The sequence below is a fragment of the Astyanax mexicanus genome, chromosome 4 (genome assembly GCF_023375975.1).
Source record: "Astyanax mexicanus isolate ESR-SI-001 chromosome 4, AstMex3_surface, whole genome shotgun sequence".
Lineage (NCBI taxonomy): Eukaryota > Metazoa > Chordata > Actinopteri > Characiformes > Acestrorhamphidae > Astyanax > Astyanax mexicanus.
The window spans coordinates 12,580,130-12,603,349 of NC_064411.1; the positions used below are offsets into that span (position 1 = coordinate 12,580,130).

Below are 23,220 nucleotides of genomic sequence, written 5' to 3' on the forward strand. Positions count from 1 at the left end.
AAGTATTATTTCTTGGTGGTGTAAAAAAAAAACAAGATTATTCCTGCTAGCAAACTTATCTTAAATAGTGTCTAGCATGTATTGCCATGATGAAGCTGCTTCTGTCTGACATTAAACGTAATGTTATACATGATAAAAAAACAGCAGGCACTTCAAAACTGATTTATATAATAAAATGTAAGGGGTAATGTGGCAACAGTAGGGGCTAAATCAGTTACAAAAAGCCTAGCTTACAAGAATGATGTCTGAATGAATGTCCTCTAATCTAATATAATTTAACATGGTTTAAAAATATAAAATAATTTCTAAACAAACAAACTATTTTATATTGAGCTTATAGCCCAAGTGCAAAAACACAAAATCAGTAATATGGCTATGCACTGCACAACCATTAAACCCAAATAGACCAAGAACAGTAACATCATTTACAATGACTTTCCTCTACTCTAATGTAATTAACAGTGTTTAACAATATAAAATACTTTCTGAACAAACTTTTTTTTGTTTGTTTTTAGGCAAATAGAAATTCACTGGGCCGGCTTGTGCAGTAGCGGCGCTCCTGGTCTGCGTATGCAGCGGAGAAGCCGTGGTGTGGGGCAGCAGAAATTCGGGGTGAAAACGTCTCATTGGTCAGAGCGTGCAGTGCAGTCCGAGCACGCAGCACAACATAAGGAGATATAATGCACTCCATATATTCAGGACTGAAGTGGAATAAATGATACTGTACAGATATAATCTGTCTCTAGTAGATATTTAATGAGAAATAAGAACAGTGTGAATTAAAAAAAAACAGATGCCTATCACAGAACATTTTCTTGAGCCTGACTCTGCCGTGAAAAGGGGTGGGAAATGTTTTTTTTTTTCGGGGCCGGGGGTCCGTGGAAAATTTTGTGTTGGATTAAGGGGGCAGTGAGTGAATTTTTGTTCGTTCTTTAATCCGTTTTTAATCCGTCTCTTATTCTCTTACACACTTTTAAAATTTAAAATATTTGCCGGAGAGCACGACATTATGATATTATTTTAGTTTTAATTAAGCATTGTGTATTGCATTTCTCTATTTGATGTAATACTCTAAGATAATTACTTACATAGCATATTGATGTTGCAGCATCTCAAACTCTAATATGTATAAAATTTGATGCTGTTCTCTTTAAAGGATTTAAATCAAGTTTAAATTAAGTTTTTTTGGGTTTTTTTTTTTCATTTTCTCTCCAATTTACACATCCAATTACCCAACCCACTCATTAAGACTCCTCCCCCTACCACTAGTGATGCTCCAACACCAGGAGGGTGAAGAAGACGAGCACACGCCTCCTCCTGAAGCAGCATTGCCGAGTAGCATCACAGCGCTAACGCTCGGAGGAAAGCGCAGCGACTCGGTTCATCAGGACACTTGGAGAAGCTGCTTGTTCACTCTCTACTCCACTTAATCATTTGTTTAAAAAAGGTTTGAAAATAGACATAAAATGTCTATAAATAGTTTTGGGGGACATTAAATGTTTTTATTTTTATATTCACAAAAATACTGATTTTAAAATGAAGTTCAGGAAAGCGTAATTAAAATTTTTATACAGTAAATTATTTTATTCACTATTTTTTTTATCTATAGTTGCAGATTTAATTAAATATTTTTTTCTTATTTGTATTAAAATTCATATTTTCAGTAATGTTTCCTATCAAATATGAAACCTTTTTATGTAATGCTTGAATAGATATCCTCAAGATTTAGGCAGAAAATTGACAAAAAAATACAACACAAGCTAATCAAGCTAACCTAACTACCCTTTTAGGGTAAATCCCATCCTGTTTAGATTATGTAGGACATATTATATTTTTGTCTGTAGGATTGACTGGCTTTCTAAATGCTTGAGTCTAGTGGCTACATCATTTGCTAACAGAACAACTCTTCCCTTGTGAAAAAGTTTACATGAATTATGCTAAAATAGGTCTGTACTTAAGCTGTGTTATTTTGGAACCACTAATTTGTACTTCATTACTACGTGTTTATAATTTAAAATATATAAATGTGCACTAAATTTATACTGAGTATACTACTTATGTTATTTCCGCCACTACTTAATACAATTTAAGTATGTTTTTTGTACAGCTGAACGTTAAAACCATATTAAAAGTGTGATTTAAGTGTGGATTTGATATCACATTCATTTTGAGGAGAGAACATAAACTGAACAATGAAAAGCAAGATATCTTATTACAAACATCAGCTGTTAAAGTTCTTTTACCTAAAATAAAATAAACACAACTAAAATAAACTTTCAAAGTAAAAGAGTTTTAACACCCAAAATGAGCAACACAAAATTTGACTGAAGTAGTTTTATTATATGCCCCCCGGACACACTTATTAAAAGTGAAAATGTTTTACAAAGTAATACTAAGTATATATTTTATTAAGTACACCACTAGTACAAAATTAGAACAGCCAAATAAAGTATATATTTCATCAACGTATACCGGAATACAGATTAAATAGCTAAAATGTAGTATGTAGTATAAGCAGAAAACGTATACTTTAATTATTCTGCATATAAAAGGGTTAGAAATGGTTTTGAGGTAGCTTAGCAAGCTAGACAGTCCCACTGAATGAAGCCTATCAAGTTCAAGCTACATATTAACTACCTTGTTTTATAGAACTGTAACATGGTAATGGCCATAAAAAGTTTTTCTGACCATTTTTTGAGTCTGGTTCAGCTGCATAATGTTAAGATCTGATTTAGCTTAGTTTCTAAGGATGTGGTTTTGTACTTTCCTGTGTGTCTGACTAGCTTTCAACATTTCTACTTGAAAGAATGAATTTGAACTAATATGAAAAATCTACATTGTTTAAGTACTTTAAGTGTAATATTTTAGTGTTGGTTTAGTTATTGCAGGTTTTCTGTTATGTGTCTTTAAATTATAATTAAACTGTCAGGCTGAGTTGATATTAGCTAATATTTCTTTCTTTGCAGCTGCATGAAGAGTGTTTAAAAGAAATGAATCAAATATAAAAAGTGCAATATGCTGTGATGCCACATTCAGTAAATGTTGTGTAATTAATTATACACAGTTTGTTTTACTGCACTTTCCACACTTTATTTTCCTTTTTACTTTGTATTAAAGGTGACATTAATCACACTCATGTTTATTTTACTTATTAAATTATGTAATTCATTAATTACAATTATTACATTGAGTAATTCAGGGTTTAACAGTAAATCAGGTGAGCTGCTGATGGAATAAAACTTTTGCACAGTACTGTATAAAATAAAAATGCAATTGTGGAATGTGAAAAAATATGCTCTGAAACTCACTTACAGTCCTCTCTCATCAACAACTTCCTGCAGCAGATAAGAGGAACAACCTTTTCTGTTCACTAAATCTTTGTAGTCATCTGAGGGGGCAGAACAGGAACGTGTTCCATCCATCACTCCCATAATCTGAGGTAGACGGGAAGTTGCCTCAATCTGCTTTCCAGCTCCAGGGCTTCGTGTTCATTTGCGACTTTATTAATTGTTTGATAGGAGACTGTACCATACCTTTACAAAAATAGATATACACATTTCTTAACTGTGCTTTTATGAATGCCAAACTGGTTGGCGGTAACGCGATACTCGGCACACGAGCCTAGTTTATATATAACGAAACAGCAACATGTATAACTGCTGGAACAGAGGCTTTAACGGTATGTACTGCAGGTGTGAGATAACTTTTCATTATATAAAAATAAAACTTTGTTAAATTAAATAATACTCATTTCCTTTTTTACACACTTTCCCTCACTTCATACTCTGTATGGTCAGTTGTATTTATTTCTGTTTCAATTCTTTTCAGAAATGTATGAGTAATGTAACCATAATATAATAAATAGTTTGTGTAAGTCATCAAAGCTAAATCATCAAACTAAGCTACGTTTCACCCAATAGTACAGTTATACATAGTCAGTTAATCTATTTTGATATTTTTTGGTGGCATAAAACAAAAACATAACATGCTTTATATATTTTTTTTTAAATAAAAGTGTGAAATTTTCCCTTACCCACTAGTTTGATCCTACAATAAGCATAGTGACAATAAAAAGACAACAAGCAAAATGAGTCATTTTAAGAGAGAAAAGTTTATTAAATTCAAAAGAATAATTGTTTATAAAAGGAGCTAACGCTGCCTCCAGCCGGTCTGACCGGAGTTCATCTCCCCTGTTATAAGAGCCTCTTCCCAGGCCGGTAATCACGTTCATCCCTGGCAGGGTATCTGCACATTTTTAAAGCTCAAATTTAATGACTTTTAAGACCTTTTTAATACCTCTGACAAGAAGAAATAATACTACTGCTGTGGCAAAAAAGACACACCAGGTGACAGTATACAAAAAAGTTTAACTGAATTAAAGTAAGAAATTCAGTCCACCTTACAAAACATTACTGACTTTCTATTTGCAAAAAATAATTTCAAATAACTATCAAATAAACATAAAAGTGCTCTGTTAAGAGAACTCGACAAAACAGCCTTTACTACCTTTTTACCTACAAACAGCAAAAATATGTAAGTTTGAAGTTTCAGCTTGTTCCGTACCGTTCAGCACCATACTTCTGCCAGAGATAATCTATAAAACATACAGTTGTTTGACTGTGTTTTTATATGTCTCCCATGTGTCACAGCTCGGCAGTCTTCTTATCAATTTCACTAGTTAGTATTAATAACTGCTCTCTCTTTTCTGTTTTGCTCGTCTCCTTAGTGTGTGTGACTTTATCAGTTTGTTGGAGTTTTAATACTTATTCGCTTTCTTATTAGTTTTTTATCTATATAAAACATTTAGTAGCAAAATATAGGCTATGACCTACGACCTGGGCTCTAGCTATCCTTTAAGAGAATAAAAGATCCTTGTGTTTAATCAATAGTAATATGTTCTCCTGTGTTTGTTGTCCTCAGTTCTCTTGTTTTGTTTACCTCCCCATGTGCTCCTTGAGGCTTTGTTGTGTTATCCATTCGGGCACAGTAATCGTGTCATATGATGATGATCCTGGGTTGGGAAGCTTCTTTGTTTTGATCAGTTCCACATACTTTACATTAGAGGGTCAAACTTCAACTGCTCTTTCAATGGCCGGCAATTTGTTTAAGCCTCCGGTGGCCACTGAAAGGTAAAGTAATACTGAGGATTTTGTTGCAGAACTGAAGTTCTCTCTTCTTGCTGGTGAACAGTTGAAGAAAGAGTGTAGGGCTCTGAGCACTTTCTCAATCTGACACATCAGGAAACCACTCTTGAAAGAGTTCTCGGAGCGTATGGAGGACACAGCTTCCTACAATTTCAAATTGAGCCACTGAGCCACAGCAAATTGCTCACCATATTCTTTTTGTTGTATGAGCTCAACAAACTTCCAATTTACGCTCGGTCCATCCATCGACAAGGAGACCATGTTCTTTTGTACACTCCTGCCAATAAGAAAAATAATGCATAACACGCGTAACACTTTACGCAAAGATATGATAAGTTATGTCATTCTTTTACTTATTCTCATGTTATTTTAGATGTGTTGCTGTTTTAATATATTTCTTGTATAAAAAATAGCTTGGCAATAAATATTCTTATTTTAGGCTAGGAACAATGGGTCCATGCCAAAGATAAGAGACCAATAAAAGTATTTTAAATATATCAGGTATCAACAATGTGTTTAATTTTGATTAATTGTTATACGTTAAATGGCATATGGCCTACGTTGAAACATTCCAACAAGTCATCTACTGTCAAATGGCCCATCTACTGTCGGGACCGAACGTGGGGACTTCAGTGGTTCTGTTCAGGCTCTCGTCAAACATAATGACAAACGAATCTTCATTCTCTCGTGAGATGAGCTGCTTCTTCTTTTGTGCGCCATCAGATGGCCAACTCAGTGTCATGCAGCCACACCCTTGTCTCTGGGTCTAAGTCAACTAGGTCAGATACTGAGTGTGGGCTAAATAGTGGGCTGCCCGTAAATATATGTTCAGCAGTCTATTCAGGTTCACCACACTCGTACGCTGCGCTATCCATCAAGCCCCACTTCTTTTAAGGAAGACTTGAAGCGGCCGACCCCAGTGCACAGACGGTTCAGCAAGGTCCATAGGTGGCGTGGCAGGTCTTCTCCTTTTACACCACCTCCTGGATCCCTGATGAATTCTGGGATGTGGGAAGGCCCAGCTGTTTCTCAGCTGCTTTTTTGATTTAAAAAATCCAAATAATTTGTACATTATATCCATTTCATACATACCATTAGTAACTGTTAATCAGTTTTCTTCAGATACAAAGTAAATATAAATAAAATTTTCTTCAGATACAGTAGTATCTTCTGTGCACCGCCACTCCCCACTGACAAACCCGACAGAGAATTTCAGCATCCTCCACGTAAGCCAGGAGGTGCCAGGAGGGTTGCCTTGGATTTTATGTCCTTGGAAGCTTGATTACAACAATAGGAAGCAGGAAATCATAACGGAGGACAGCATGAAAAGGAGGAAAAGAAAGAGAGAGAAAGAGAGAGAGATTACAATTTAACCAGAAATCTTTATATCGAGGGGGGGTTAAAGCTAGTCACTTTGCTAGTCTCAGCTACCTAGCTAACGCTCTGTTTACATGGTCTAGCTACTGAAAATGTGAGATTTTGCTTTTTTAAATATTATCTCAGGAGTTTCTACGCTGTGCCCTCTCACTGACATGAAATATAGTTCTCTTTTGCAATCAGGTATGTTATATTCTGTGTATTATAAGTTTTGGAATGTAGCGTTTCACTTAAAATGTCACCTCTTTGTGTGGTAAATGTTATGTAAAAAGGCTGAAGCTCTATCCGCATGGTCGGTTGTATTAAATTTGGTACACCATGAGCTATTATGAACTTTTTATTGTGATATAGCCACTGGGTAATTTGTTTTATCTGCATTTTGAGAAAATAGTTTTATTTTTATATATTTATATATTTGTGCCAATTAATATGTATTGAACCTGAACAGTATTGCTGAATATTAGAAAATAATATAATGTGAAATGTGTTTTGATTCCTGTTTTATACTTTTATAAATATTGTATATTTTTATATAACCTAATTTTATATATTATTCATGCAGTTACTGTTAACCAGTCTGCGCTGATAGCTGAAGGGGGAGGAGTTTCTACGCTGTGTCCTCTCACAGACAGAAATATTGTTCTCTTTTGCAACTTAACCCTTCAATAAATAATGACAGTGAGCTCAAGCTGTTTAATGCAATTATGGAAAACAGAATCATCATGAAAAACTAATGAAAACGTTATAAAATGTGTATAAAGTCAAACATTCCATTCGGCCCTGTGATATGATTGGCTGACAATAGCCAAAAACGAACAGTAGCTCCGCCCACCCAGCGTCTATTCGCTGAGAGAGAGCAGGGGGCGGGGCTTAGAGGGAGAGAGATGTGACGCAGCGAAGGAGAGAGTGAAAGTAAGTTCAGTCTCCGCCATTAGAAGAGAACAGAAGTCCGGATTCACTCGGTAAGTTCAGAACTGAAGAGAATGTAGAACAGAACCGTGTAGCTTAAAGTCAGAACCGGTTCTAAAGGTTCCTCAGATCCAGAACCGGTTCTTTAAGCTCAGCTCAGTGTCCGATTCCACTGGAAGAACCAGGATCAGCATGGAGATCTGAACCGGGCCTGGATCAGACCTGGACCTGGTCTAGATCAGACCGGCTGGAGAACAATCAGCTGTAACAGATCAATAATGCTGTAAACTGAAGAGAAATGCGCAGATATAGATTGATATTTATTGATCACAGTGTAGTTTATGCTGTTTAAAGCGCATTACTGCTTAATGTGGGCTTTGATCTGTTGGGGAGATAAAAACACGGAACTGCTATAAAGGCGTGTTTATATGCAGTAGCGCTGTTCAACCAGCAGGGGGAGCAACGGAGCTCAAGATCACGTGGTGTGTTAGTGTTTTTAATCCTGCTGTTTTATATTATACTTAAATAATCTCTCTATTCTGATTCAGTAACATAATAATAATAATATTAATAATAATAGAACAGTGTGTATATTTATAATGTTGTGTAATGCAGTAATATTACTAATAATAATTAAATTATAATCATTATAATAACAGTAAATGTTTCTGTAATCTGTAGAATAATGTGTAATGAGGGTAAATCACACTGTTATGTATCGTTCTCTGTTTGTTTTGTTTTGTTAGTTTATCAGGTTTTGTTTAATGCAGTTCTGATGATAATGTCATTATTGTAAGAATAAAGGTTTTATTGTAACGGCTGATCTGTTCTCAGGGGTCGGTGTCGGCAGTGTTCAGCTGTGTGTGAATGAAGAAGAGTAAATGATGGATCTTCAGAACTCCAGCAGTGGAGGAGGACCTCCTGTCCTAAAGTGAGTAAATTAAGTGATGGGTTTAATATGTAAAGTAGTTTTGTATTGTAATGGTTTCAGCTCTAATCCTGGAGCTGTGATCTGCATATTTTACAGTTTTAAAATATTGAGAACAGAGTTTCTCCTGGACCAGAGTCAGAACCCTGTGCTGTATTTAAACACAGAGAAACGCTTAACAAACAGTAACAGGAACAGTATTAGGTGGTTGCTGTAGTGATATTATGCTGTTGCTAGGTGGTTGCATATTTATGTTAAAAAATATGGTCCATATTTTTTAACATAAAAGTGACGATTTGCTCAAAATCTGGATCGGATTAGTCTGTAGTGAAAGTGATCTTTGGACCAGATCCATTGTGAGGATCCGTCTCGGATTTTACCACACGCTGTCTGGGTTTACATTAGTATTAGAAATGTGGAAATCCTGATGTGCTGCATTTATATAGATCAGATGGAAGTGACTGGGTTTGATATTAAAGCTGTGGAATGAAGAAAGACTTGTTCTATTCTAGGCCTGGACAATAATTTGATATCTGTATTTCAATAATGTTTCAATAATGGGGACATCATTTTTGTGGTATATCGATATGTATTATTTACACGGACAGGCATTTTTTACTGGTGTAAGCTCGCCCCAGAGTTGAACACAGTCTCCGTAGCTGAGCTATGTCTGTGCGTGATGACGTAATTACACAGGCACGTAGCCAGATAGGCTAGGCTAGGCTAGGTTAGATTTGGCTAGGCTAGGCTAGGCACCCCAGCAAACATGCCCACACTGGGCCAATGAGGGCCAACACATCGGCCCCATATGGGCAGCCCACATCGGGCCATTGGGGACTTGCACATCGGTGCGGTATCGGCCCCACGCCATCGGCCCCATATGGGCAGCCCAAATCGAACCATTGGGGATTTGCACGTCGGTGCAGTATCGCCCCCATATGGGCAGCCCACTTAGGGCCAACGGAGATTTGCTCATCGGGACGGCACCAGCACCATGGCGTCGGCCCATTTCAGGCAGCCCACATTGGGCCAATGGAGATTTGCTCACCAGTATAGCGTCGGCCCCACGGCGTGGGCCCTTTTCAGGCAGCCCACATTTGGCCAGCGAAGATTTACTCCTCTATGCAAAATCAACACCAAAGCATTGGCCCATTGGGCCAACAGAGATTTGCAGAGCTCTAACACACACACACACACACACACACACACACACACTGACTCATGCCCTCAGTGGAAAACCAATTGTGGCCCCAAATTTTTAGAACTGTGCAATATTGAACAGAGAACACTTTTCAAGGAAGAAAATTTAAAGCTGTGCTATTGGCACATTTTTTGCAACTGGCTGTAAAACAATTAAATAAATAACACAATTTAAAGTGTATAGTAAATTAATTAATTTATTACAAAGTATCATGTATGAAATATAAACAACACACAACATTATTTAAGTAAATTAAATCCCAAATTTATATTTTAGCATGTAGATAAACATGTACTGCATAAATATCTCCATTTGCAAAAACAGTATTTATAATAAACAGTATGATATAAATATCAAACATAATACAAAATAACAAAGAATTATACAACTTAAATTAATATATATATATATATATATATATATATATATATATATATATATATATATATATATATATATATATATATATATAAACATCAATAAAAACAGCAAATCATATTCTTGAATAAATACTTGAATGCACTAGACTGATGTAGTAGATGAATAATAAATAAACTATTATTGCTACTGGAACAAAGCCTCTGGGGTGGGTTTCCCGAAAACGATCAACCTTAGCGAATAACGAACGAACTAACGAATGACGTGAGTAAAGAACGAGCCAGTTCTGCGAGTGTTTCCCAAAGAGCTTCGCAACGTGAAAATTAACAAAGGAGGTTAAAGAACGTCTTTGTTGAATCCTCCCCTGAAACAGCGCACTCAATCGATCCACACATATCGATTATTATGCAGTATTTATTCAGTATTACACCCTAAAAATGTAAAAAAGTGTTGTAATCATCAATATTATACATATTTTGAAATTTAAATTACAAAAGGATGTACTTTGGCATTAATAAAATACTCCTACAGATACATATGGCTAAATAAATAAGTCATATGTTTATATATAAATGTTTAATAAACATTAAACTTTTTTAAAAACTATTATTGTTAATATACATATATATTATATTAATAGATATTGTACTAATATTATTAATAGTAATATTGATAATAATATTAATTTATTATTATTATAATTATTAATAATATAAAAATAATATAATAATACATATACGTATGTTCCGGTGTGTGTGTGTGTATATATATATATATATATATATATATATATATATACACACACACACACACACACACTCTGTAAAGCTCCAGCTCATCCTAAATCAACATCTCAGTTGGGTTTAGGTCAGGGGATTTTGAAGGCCATGCACCTCTTTGTTAACTAGATAATTCCATATGCGTCAATTAATTGTTTTCATAGTTTTAATATTAATCGACAATGTAAAAAAAATAAATAAATAAAAAATGAGAACGTGTCAACTTTTGACTGGTATTTATATATTTGCGAGCTGACACACCCCAGAGTTTGCCCAGATGAACGGCCACAATGTTGGTTAGAAGCACCTAAATAAAGAATAATATTAAATATTACCTGCACATTCACCGATACCCTTTACAATACGTGTAGGTGTGAGTAAAGACACTGCAGGCGTCCCCTGCACCGGACCTACAGTACCAGGGATTTTCCCAATAGCATGGAAATATACTGTATTGTGCTGTAATTCCCGGGCTGGTGGGAAGTGTATATAAGTGTGTGTATGCCACATAACAGCCTGATTACAGAATCCACGGACTTGGTGACTTTGCAGCTTTGCTTAGACCGTGAGCATCATCTGCAGGAATCTGGATTTTAATAATTTATGGGTTTGATTGGTCAATTCCAGTATGCCCAGTCAGACTACACAGAGAAAGTTGGCATTATAATATAATATAATATAATATAATATAATATAATATAACTCATTCACTCACTGGCTGGAGTCTATACCAGCCGGCATCGGGGGGAAGGCAGTATACACCCTGGACAGGCCGCCAATCCATCGCAGGGCAGACAGACACACAGGCACATCCACTCACACACTCACACCTAAGGGGCAATTTTTATCCGACATCCAATTAGCCTGAACTTTGGACTGTGGGAGGAAACCGGAGCACCCGCAGACACGTCAAATAATATAATATAATATAATATAATATAATATAATATAATATTCATTATTATAATAATAATTATATATATTATATAATTGATTATAATTAATAGTAACATAATATAATTGCTTTAACCAGGGAAACTATAATTTTTCTCCCTCAAAATTGGCGGTCCCTGGTGTTTAAGGTGCTGAACTGCAAGTAGAGATCCCTTAAAGAAGCTCTTAAGAATAACGAGTGGGTCAGGGCACTCGTTAATCTGCGAGCGAGTTTACGTAGTACTTTAGTTACGCACGGGTTTGGGAAACACTCTTTAATTAACGATCAATCTTAAGTACGAGTTAACGAAGTTCTTAGCGTTACGAAGCTTTCAGGAAACCCACCCCTGATCTCTATTATTAATTTTATTCCTCTTGCTTGTAGACTTGGAACCAAAATGTCATCCCAATCAAACCAGTAAAAAAAAATTCTAATTGAATATAACATTAGTTTTTGCATTAAGGTTTTTATCTCACAGCAATAATAATGAAGGAGAAAATAGATGTACTTTACATAAATAGAACAGATATAGTTAATCATAATATCAAAAATGAATATTGTTTATGCATTAATATAGCATAGATCATAAATTAACTATTTTTTTGAAGAGACTGCATGAGACGATGCTTCCGTCCACCTGAATGGTCCCGTGCATTCCAATGCCAAACCTTTGCAACCTGCTCGATCTCTGCATCCTTTGGTGGTGGCATGATTGATCTTCTCACGGCCTCTTAAAATGATAATATAGGGTCTGTCCCAAAACCTAGGGAGCTCTCTACATAGACAGCTTCTTACGTCATGGGATGCGCGTTCCCGAGAAGTAGGCTGTCCCAATTCTTAGATACCTTAAAATGCTGTCTACTAAGATACCTTATTCTGACCCTGTAATAAGAGAGCATTAGACCCTTCCTCAGCCGGTGAGGCAATCCCATGATGCAGCGCGGGCAGCACAGCGTAGCTCAACTTCTTCCATCATGGCGGACGGAAGTGGATCGGCCAGCGGCGAAGTCATTTTCAAATGTAAGTTATTTAAGTTTTTATAGCGTAAGTGTGGTGTTTCATGAGTTTTCTTGGCATAAAATAACATAAATTAGCGTTTTATTTGTAGTTTTGGTTAGTTGGTGGCCGTTTTCCAGTTTTTTATATATCGAGGTGTTAGCATTTATGCTAGCGGGTTTTGAAGCGCCAGTGCATTGTTTTAGATGGGCTGATGCTAACTAGCCTGTTAGCTCAATAGCTAAGTAGCCTCACTGGCGATATTCAGCGCTTTTTTTTATCAGTCGCCGTAATATTTTATTAGTTAACTCAGTTAACCCTTTCTGTATAGTTAGTTAGACCTGTCGGGTTTATACGATCTGTATGTGGGCTGTTTAACGTGATAGCCAGTGTTCAGATATACAAATTACTTCCACTCTTTTAGGGAGCAGATCAGCAATAGAAGCCTTTATAAAGGCTCGCATAGAGAAGGAGAGGCTCTTCACTGGGGAGAAAAACTCCGCTCTCTCAGCTTGGAAGTAAGACCTTATTTTAGCTAAACTAGTTAGTTATTTAACGATAATATATTCTTATCATATTGCATCTTAAATGATGCAGCTGTTACACTTTGATACATTAATCCAACCAGCTAGCTAACTGCTTATGATTACAGTAATAAAACAATAGGTTTGTGGCAAATAAATTGACAGAAAGCCTGCTTTAGAAAACTAAATAGTTAATACGTAACTAATGCATTGTCAGTTACAGTATAACTAAGCTAATATTAAGCTAATAATTGCTTAAGTTATACATTCATGCATTTAGGTATCTTTCTAAACTAATAAAAAATGTAGGTAGATATTGCAAAATATTTTCCTGAACTACAAAGCATCTTAATGCCATAATTTGTTTTTGTTTGTTCTTTGACAGGACTATTCTTCTGGAATTGGGGCTTGCGGACAAAGTTACGCCCCAACAAGCCAGAAAAAAATGGGACAATCTAAAAAAAAAGTACAAAGTAAGTTCAAAGATTAACCTGAAATTGTGTAGAATAATGAACATGTATTTTATAGATTTTTATGTACTGATTTTAGTGTAGTTTACATATGTTAATAATTGTTAATGTTAAAGTATAATTCAGTTAGAGAGGATAGCAGATTGAGGTTAGATTACAGGTTTAATTTTATTTTAGGAGCTGAAGTGTCCGCCTTCAGGGAGTGGGACAGACAATGGGGAAGCCACTGCAGCTACTTGGCCCTGGTTCAGCCTCATGGATGAGGCTCTTGGCCATCGACCATCGGTCACACCACCTTTGCTAATAGCCTCATCTAATGAGGAGGAACCAGGGCCATCTTCTGTTGTGGCATCCCCGTTGTCTGAGCAGAGAGGAAGGAAGCGGCAGGGAACTCTTCTTGACCTCCTGCGAGAGGACATGGAGAGAGAGAGGGAGAGAGAAGAGAGGCAAGAGAGAGCAGAGCAGGAGCGGTCAGACCGCTTGTATAACCTCTTAGAAAAGCTTGTTAACAAAATTAACTAATTTATTCATGCATATTCAAAAATTAAAGTTGCTGTTTTAAGAACTGTCATTTGTGTGTGTGTTTTTTTTTATGTTTTTTTTTTTTAAAGCAGTCATGGTAATCTAATGCAGGTATTCTATACCGAAATTTACTTAATGGGTTGTTCGTTGTATATTAACACTTGCTGAAATTCATACTCTTGAAGTGTTTGCATTTTTTTATTCTAAACACACTAACAGAACAAGACTAATATTAACAGTGAGTAGAACAAGTGAACTGGTTTAAAGTAGCACAAATAAGACAATGGAATAAGACATTTTAAACTAGAACATTAAACAAAAATGAATGAGGCATGTACAATATTTACATAAAAAATATTTACAGTGCAAATGTAACAGTTAATGAAAACCGAACTGATCTATTTGTTTCCAGTTTGATAAAATCACTGGACACCAGCAATGTTGGCACAAAGTTGCTCCCGTAATTGGTGGCCACTGACAGCTGTGATGTCTTCTTCCTGCACATCAGCTTCCTCATCTTCATCTGCTTCCTCCTCAGGCTGTACAATATCTCCCGCTCCCATGCAGATGTTGTGCAGAGTGACACAGGCAGCAATCACCTCTGGCACAAACCTTGGATTTACCTCTTGGGCATGCAGGAAAATTGACCTCCATCTGGTCTTCAGCATCCCAAAAGCACGCTCAATTATAGAACGTGCCCTTGCATGATGCCTGTTGAAGGCCACCCTCTCTTCTCCTCTGACAGGCTTCTTGTATGGAGTGATGAGGGCTATGGGCTGAGAGATGCATGGGTACCCACCATCACCAAGTATCATGTAGCCTCTGGGTGGGAAAGTGGCCTGCCGATACAGAGTGCTGTGACGGAGCACCCGTGCATCATGTACTGAGCCAGGAAAGCCAATAAAAACATCCAGAAACTTTGCCTGGTGGTCACAGACAGCCTGAAATTGCACAGAGGGGTAGAGCTTCCGGTTTCTGTAGCACTGTGCATCAGGTTCTCCAGGGGCTTTGATTCGCACATGGCACCCATCTATGGCACCCACTACAGAGTGAAAAGCTGTATGGTTTCCCAGCCTCACAAAGCCATCAGAGATGCTCTGCAGTTCTTCGGGTTTTGGGTGCCGGATAACTTTGGGTAGGATTTGCCGCATTTCACTGGCCACTCTGTGAATTACACGGTGCACTGTAGAACGGGGCATAGCAAAAGCACGGGAAACAACGCGGTACGATGTGCCACAGGCCAACCAAAAAAGAAAAACTAACACCTCAATTGCCCCCCCCCAACCATGGGTGCCTTCGTGCTTGATAAGTTGAAAAAGCACTTTCAGGGATTCACGGTTCAGGCGAAAGTCAGGCTTGGTGTCTTGGGTGTCGTCCAGAAATATCCTCAAAAGTGGTACACTTCTGTTCAGAGCACAGTATCTTGAAGGTCTTTCTCCCTGCAAGAAATGAAAAATTGATTATATATATGCTGTTCGTGTATTTATTTATTTATTTATTTACCTGTGTGTGTGTGTGTGTGTGTGTGTGTGTGTGTGTTTAAAGAATAACACATCTGTTTTGTAAATTAACTGTTCACACAGGTTCTATTTATTTATTGTTAATAAATTAATTGTCTGCATGTGTATAGTTGTATCACTTTGAAGTTAGCATAAAATAAAACGTGTATTTGCAAAAACAGATTAATGCTATCCTTTAAACATACCTTTCATGCTTAAAAGACAGCATTTGTCTGTCTGCATATCAACTTTTTTCCCCCACAATTTTCAATTAATTGAATGCTGTATCAGCTTGATTATATATTATATACTTGATTATATACTTGATTATATAACTATCTAATCAATATAATTGTATTAAATAAACAATGTAGGTATGCTTCTTAGTGTTATGTACATATTGTTATAATAATTATAATAATAATTATTATTATTAATAATAATAATAATAATGGCTTAGTTAGCTAATTGTTTATAAAATACTATAGCTTTTACAGTTAAATAATTGGGGGGTGGGGGAAGCTTTAATAGTTGAATTTTTACCTCAGTGTATGAGAGAAAAGTTTTTACCTCAGTGTATGAGAGAAAAGTTTTTACCTCAGTGTATGAGAGAAAAGTTTTTACCTCAGTGTATGAGAGAAAAGTTTTTACCTCAGTGTATGAGAGAAAAGTTTTTACCTCAGTGTATGAGAGAAAAGTTTTTACCTCAGTGTATGAGAGAAAATTTTTTACCTCAGTGTATGAGAGAAAAGTTTTACCTCAGTGTATGAGAGAAAAGTTTTTACCTCAGTGTATGAGAGAAAAGTTTTACCTCAGTGTATGAGAGAAAAGTTTTTACCTCAGAGAAAATCTGAGCAGATCTTACCTGTTCAAGTGCAGAAATCAGCGCTCTTCTTCTTAAATGTCGGCGTCTGGCTGCAGCACGTCGGCTCTCACGTCTCTGTCGCTCTTCCTCCAGCGCAAAAACTATAAAAAATGCAATAAAAACGGCAAGAGGTTCGTCCATAATGCCGGTAGGGTGATGAGGTGGTTCCCGCGGCTGAGGTAAGTAAATAGTGGGCGCGTGCTGTGGGCGGGGCCAAGTCGTGACGCAGTCGCTGCCTAACTAGAGAGTCCCAATAAAGTGTCTTATAAGGCTGGATGGCGGTTAGAACGCTGTCTAGTTAAACAGCTGTCTACGTAGTCAGTGCCTATGTAGAGAGCTCCCTAGGTTTTGGGACAGACCCATAGAGATATGAGAATGCAGTCAGGTAAATACTACATCTGTTAGTGTCTTTTCATGTACAATGCTTAATTTTAGAGAAATTTGCAGACTGTATTTGATTACAGTGATTCTTATATAGTGATAGTTATTTGAATTTGAATTTCTTCAGGCTATTCATGGTGAAACATAAATAGCCTTTACAGTCACTGTGTGTGACTGGTAGTTACATTCTATAAACATGTGAGGTGGCCGATATCAGGATATCAGATTCACAAAAATACCAAAACTTTTTAAAATGATATCTTTCCCTTAGCTTAACTGGCTATCTTTGCATTAGCTTAACTGAATATCTTTCCCTTAGCTTGACTGGCTATCTTTGCATTAGCTTAACTGGCTATCTTTCCCTTAGCTTAACTGGCTAGCTTTCCGTTAGCTTAACTGGCTATCTTTCCCTTAGCTTAACTGGCTATTTTTCCCTTAGCTTAACTGGCTATTTTTCCCTTAGCTTAACTGGCTATCTTTCCCTTAGCTTAACTGGCTATATTTCCGTTAGCTTAGCTGGATATCTTTCCCTTAGCTTAACTGGTTATTTTTCCCTTAGCTTAACTGGCTATCTTTCCCTTAGCTTTACTGGCTATCTTTCCCTTAGCTTAACTGGCTATCTTTCCCTTAGCTTAACTGGCTATATTTCCGTTAGCTTAGCTGGATATCTTTCCCTTAGCTTAACTGGTTATTTTTCCCTTAGCTTAACTGGCTATCTTTCCCTTAGCTTAACTGGCTATCTTTCCCTTAGCTTAACTGGCTATCTTTCCCTTAGCTTAACTGGATATCTTTCCCTTAGCTTAACTGGCTATCTTTCCCTTAGCTTAAGTGGATATCTTTCCATTTTCCATTTCCCTTCATATTTCCCTTAGCAAGCCATTGTTCCCTTAGCTGGTTATTGTTGACATACTTGGATATAAAGTTAACTTACTTAACAGCGTTGGTTACATGATCCTCACAATTAAATATCACATGCAAAAATAAAAAATATGTAACTTTTATAACCTTGCTGGCTTACACAAAGTGTATAGTCAAGCACAAAAACATTTATAATTTAATATTTTTATTTATTTATTATCAGCACTACCAATAATAAAGGTGAGATTATGAATCAGCACCATGGAGCAAATTCGTAGCTATCCAAAATATTAAATAAAAATATTTTTATAAATAAAAATGTATAGCTATACAGTATATGTCTTGAAAAATATGAGATGTTACTATGTGTGTGTGTGTGTGTCCCTCCAAAGGTCTCTGCACAACTCTGCTGTGGTACCTTGATTTTTCTCCACTTTTGGTTTAGAAAATCTTTCAGAGCTGATAATACATTTCACACAGTGTTGCTCCTATCCACTAAGCTAGCTAATCTACCTAGCTCTCACAGACAAAAACAATAAAAAATATTCAGATACCCTTCATATGAACTTGTTATGACACAAACTTTCAGATTGTAAAATATTGTATGGTAAATTTGGGCTGACCCAGAGTAACCTAGCATAGGATTTGTGTGGGCATGCTCACATATGTGTGCGTGTTGCCCACATATAACCCACAATGCCTACAGTGTGTAAATGGTGCAGGCTGAATTAGGGCTGACCCACAGTGGCCCTGCATGAGATTTGTGTGCACATGCCAAAGTGCAGGTTGCCGACATATAACCCATACCGGGTATGAAATGGTGCAGGCTGAATTTGGGCTGACCCACACTGGCTCTGCATGGGATTTGTGTGGGCATGCCAGAATGTGGGTTGCCCACATATAACCCACACTTGCCCTTCAGGGTGTGAAATGGTGCAGGCTGAATGTGGGCTGACCCACAGTGGGCCTGCCTGGGATTTGTGTGGGCACATCAAAGTGTTGGCTGTCCAAATAATTCCCACACTGGGCCTACAGGGGCATTAATGCACTGGACCAGTTTAGGCTAGCCCACAGCGGCCTTTTATAGGATTTGAGTGGGCCAGCCAATGAACAGGCTGCCCACAGAAAACCCATGTTGGGCCTGTTTGGAATTTTAATGGGCTAGCCCCTGCCCACAGTGCCCGCACTTAGCCCACGAAGGGCCGATGTGTAGCTTTTTGCTGGGTAATAATGCACTCCATATATGCAGGATTAAAGTAAAATAAATTATACTGGACATAAACATATATAAAATGTCTCTAGAAGATATATAATAGGAAATGAAAACAGTGTGAATTTTTCTTTTGCTTAAAACAGCAAGAAAGTACTACCCTGAATGTGATAATTAGGGGTGGGTGATATGGCTCCATATTTCAGGGTAATATAGTTCATGATGTTCAAAAATATTGGCAACATTATTTCTTACGATATTTATGGCATACTGCCTTATTAAAACAGATTAATGTCATTTCTGGAGCTGTGATTGTATGCAGATAAATTATCCCATAAATTGTCCTACACCTGAATAAAAAAAGTAATATTATCTAATTTCTAGAACATAAAAACAGGAAGGGGTAGGTCGAGACTCTTCATCAAGCATATACATTTAATACAGGCTTTTTCTGCTTCCGGTCACTGAAATTATTGTATTGAAAAACTAAATATTGATTATAAAAGGTGAGGGGTAGAGATATACTGCAAGTCAGAAAATTACAAAGATATTTATAAGATAAAATGAGATACACTTTGTTAGAGCAGTATAACATATTTACAGCTAGTGCTGGACGATATGGCCAAAATTTATATCACGATACATTCCTTAATTTCGGTCGATACAATATAATTTCGATATCGATATAAATATTTGGAAGGCCTCAGAAAAACTGTTAGGAATCCCTGCAATGGAAATCTGTACCTATTACTGTCTTTAAAGCCTCCTCTCATAAAAAAACTGTATAATACTTTAGAAATAAAAAATGGTCAGAATGAATTAATGCTCACCTTTATTTGCATGTAGCAATATAAAAACATGACATCTCTGTCAAACACAAACCAATAACCTATTTACCTTTTACCAATATAAATAACTTTACATTACAACAGAGGCAGAGCTTCTTATCCTTTTGTAAACATATTTAACAGATCAAAACAAAAGTGCCTCATCCAGGATAAAGAATGCAGAAAGCCTTCATTTATATAAAAGGAACACGATATCACCGTCAAATAAACAAACCTATATCAACTAGAAATAACTTAGATACAACATAAACTACATAAGTGCTTCAGCCAGAATAAGGAAGATATTGTGTGTAGTGAAACTGCTTGAGGTGGTGGAACAGATTAGATGCATTACCGTTGCTAGTCACCTCCACTTTCCGGCACAATTGGGAGCAAGCTGAAGTTTATCTGACCTTTGAAAGCCGAACTACTGAATTAGACCTGCCTCCCTCAACTATCTCTCCTGTTTAATCACTTGTGGAAGCATCAGGGGTGCTAAAATCTCAAATTCTGCATCAGGGCCGAGCCTAATCGAGGAACTCGGTTCGGCCGCACTGCGCTCCGCTCGGCTTCATAGCGGGAGGTTCTAGGTGTGGACCGGAGCGCAGCTGAGCTTCAAGTTTTAGTAGTATGGATTATAGTGTAAAGTGTGATACTAAAGTAGTAGTATAACACTGTATTCAGTGCTGGACAGCAGCAGTGTTTCTGCTACATACATTTTGCAGCTGCAGCCTGCTGACAGTCAAGATACAACTACATATTAAAATGTCTATGAATTTATAATGGGATAAAAGTACTGAAGCCTTTATTGTAGTATGAAGGTGTCCCAGTATTTTTCTCCATATAGTGTAACTAATGTAGGTAATTCTTTTTGGTTAATTGACCTGCTTTTATTTTAATACACAAAATTTTTTTTCTTTGTTTTTCCAGAATAAACAACCAGGATATTTAATAAAGAACAGTGTTAAACTGCTGAAAGAGGTGAAGCACACGCCATCCAGAAGAATCTCCTGAAAACGCAGAAATTGTTTGCTACATTTCACAGACAGATGGAGCCAAGTCCCAACATGGAGGAACATCAGCACTCTGTCAAGAGTTTTACTAAACAGAGTGATCTCAAAAAACACCAGCGCATTCACACAGGAGAGAAACCACATCACTGCTCAGACTGTGGAAAGAGTTTTAATCAACAGAGTGATCTCAAAAAACACCAGCGCATTCACACAGGAGAGAAACCGTATCACTGCTCAGACTGTGGGAAGAGTTTTACTCAACAGAGTCATCTCAAAAAACACCAGCGCATTCACACAGGAGAGAAACCGTATCACTGCTCAGACTGTGGAAAGAGTTTTAATCAACAGAGTCATCTCAAAAAACACCAGCGCATTCACACAGGAGAGAAACCGTATTACTGTTTCGACTGTGGGAAGAGTTTTACTGAACAGAGTACTCTCAAAAAACACCAGCGCATTCACACAGGAGAGAAACCGTATTACTGTTTCGACTGTGGGAAGAGTTTTACTGAACAGAGTCATCTCAAAAATCACCAGCGCATTCACACAGGAGAGAAACCGTATTACTGCTCAGACTGTGATAAGTGTTTTACTACACAGAGTACTCTCAAAATACACCAGCGCATTCACACAGGAGAGAAACCGTATCACTGCTCAGACTGTGGAAAGAGTTTTACTAAACAGAGTAATCTCAAACTGCATCAGCGCATTCACACAGGAGAGAAACCGTATCACTGTTCAGACTGTGGGAAGGGTTTTACTTTACAGAGTGAACTTATATTACATCAGTGCATTCACAAAAGATAGAAAAGTATCCCAAATCTGTTCCTCTGCCATAAAAAATGCAAACCTTAAATCTTTCAGACAGCCAAAAACACCTCATCATGCACAAAATCTTCACTCTGTTACAAGAACTAAATTTAAAAATGGCTTTTTACAGGTTCAGAAAAATGAATCTTATCCAGAGATGATGTTTACTGAATTTCATGCTGTGTTTTTATGTTTGTTTGTATACCTACATTAGTTAATGCCTGCAGAGCTCTTCAACACTTAGTGTTGTGTTTTAAGAAGTTTTTACACACAGAATCATAAATGGTACCACTAACAGCATAAACTAGGAACATACATTTTTACAATTTTTTCAGTGATATGCTGAATAAATAGTAAAGCGATGATGCTAGCTCAGAGTAAAATCGTATATTAAATCTCAGCATTAGCTTTAGAACTAATAATAAACAAAAGTGAGGATTTTATCATTCTGGGACATTTTTAGGTTTAAAAATTGAATATGCTTTGCCATAAGTAGGAAATGATCATTTGGTCAACTTATGTCATTTACAGCCTTAACACATTCTCAATTGTTTACATATAAAAACTTTCTTTATTTTTTCCTCCACTCCACGTTTGTAGTTTGTAGTTGGAGCGAGGGCACTGCCAGTGTTTGCTCCAGATGTTAGATTAGCATTACGTCTTTTAAAATTTAGATGTCGTAGTTTAAAGGAGTAGAGTATTCTTAGGAGTAGAGAATATTCTTAGCTTGCAACAAAAGGCCAACAAAATCCTTTTCAGAGTTTAAAAAAAAAAAAAAAAAAAAAAAACGGTCTAGCTGTAGTTTCCATACTGAAAGCAACACTCAGCAGGCTATGCAGCAGTACGACTGCAGGATCCTTGATTCCCTCTACTGCACATGTGTCAAACACAAGGCCCGCGGGCCAAATGTGGCCACATCCAAGCGAGAGCGTGTAAGATCTTAGTGTCTATAATAAATAGGTCAGAAGCGTTCTTTGACCAAAAACTACATTTCCCACAATGCTTGTCGATTGTATTACCCGTGAAGTTACGGCTTACTGCCACTACACGGCAGTGTAGTCATTGATGTGGAAACCCTGCCGGAGGGAAGGCGTAACTTCGCGGGTGGAATTGAGACATACAAACGTTTATCCCATAATGTCCAGAAAAAGAGAAGCTGATGCAGACGGAGGGCTGTGCTTCAAGGCGAAAGACCGGTATGCCTTTTGTGTTACGAAGAGTGTTACTGACCAAAATAAACGCTTGTTAGGAGAGATATAAGTTCTGTGTAAATATTTATAAGACAATAGCTGACAAAATCTGTTTTAATGACGTTAATAAACATCACTGTGACAGCGCTAGTCAGTTTCACCTCAGCAAAGGACGAGGACGTGAATCACTTATCTAACCAGCCTTTACTGATTTCTGCCCCCAATAACCCTTTCAATACCCCCTAATAGCCTTTAATAGTCTTCAGTAGCCTTCAACAGTCTAACCTTGCAGCCGTGGTGTGTTCACTAAACTCCGTAGTTATAAACATCCTGAGGTTAGCAGCGCGCTAACTGACCTGTTTATAATGTAATCCCAGCAGTGACTCCGTGACGGCTGCGCTAAAC

At 37.1% G+C, this 23,220-nt stretch overlaps 1 protein-coding gene across 2 annotated transcripts; it reads left to right on the forward strand.

Moving 5' to 3' along the window:
• Window positions 1–7,422: 7,422 nt before the first annotated feature.
• On the forward strand, window positions 7,423–21,988 carry LOC125801479 (zinc finger protein 239-like). 2 transcript variants are annotated; one of them, XM_049478257.1, is made up of 3 exons: window positions 7,423–7,483; window positions 8,265–8,361; window positions 20,733–21,988. In XM_049478257.1, the coding sequence occupies exon 3, from the start codon at window positions 20,852–20,854 to the stop codon at window positions 21,620–21,622; it is 771 nt and encodes a 256-aa protein (XP_049334214.1). In that variant the 5' UTR covers window positions 7,423–7,483; window positions 8,265–8,361; window positions 20,733–20,851; the 3' UTR covers window positions 21,623–21,988. The 2 variants fall into 2 exon arrangements, with proteins under 2 accessions (XP_049334214.1, XP_049334215.1); XM_049478258.1 differs by lacking the exon at window positions 7,423–7,483 and adding an exon at window positions 7,492–7,912.
• Window positions 21,989–23,220: the final 1,232 nt, after the last annotated feature.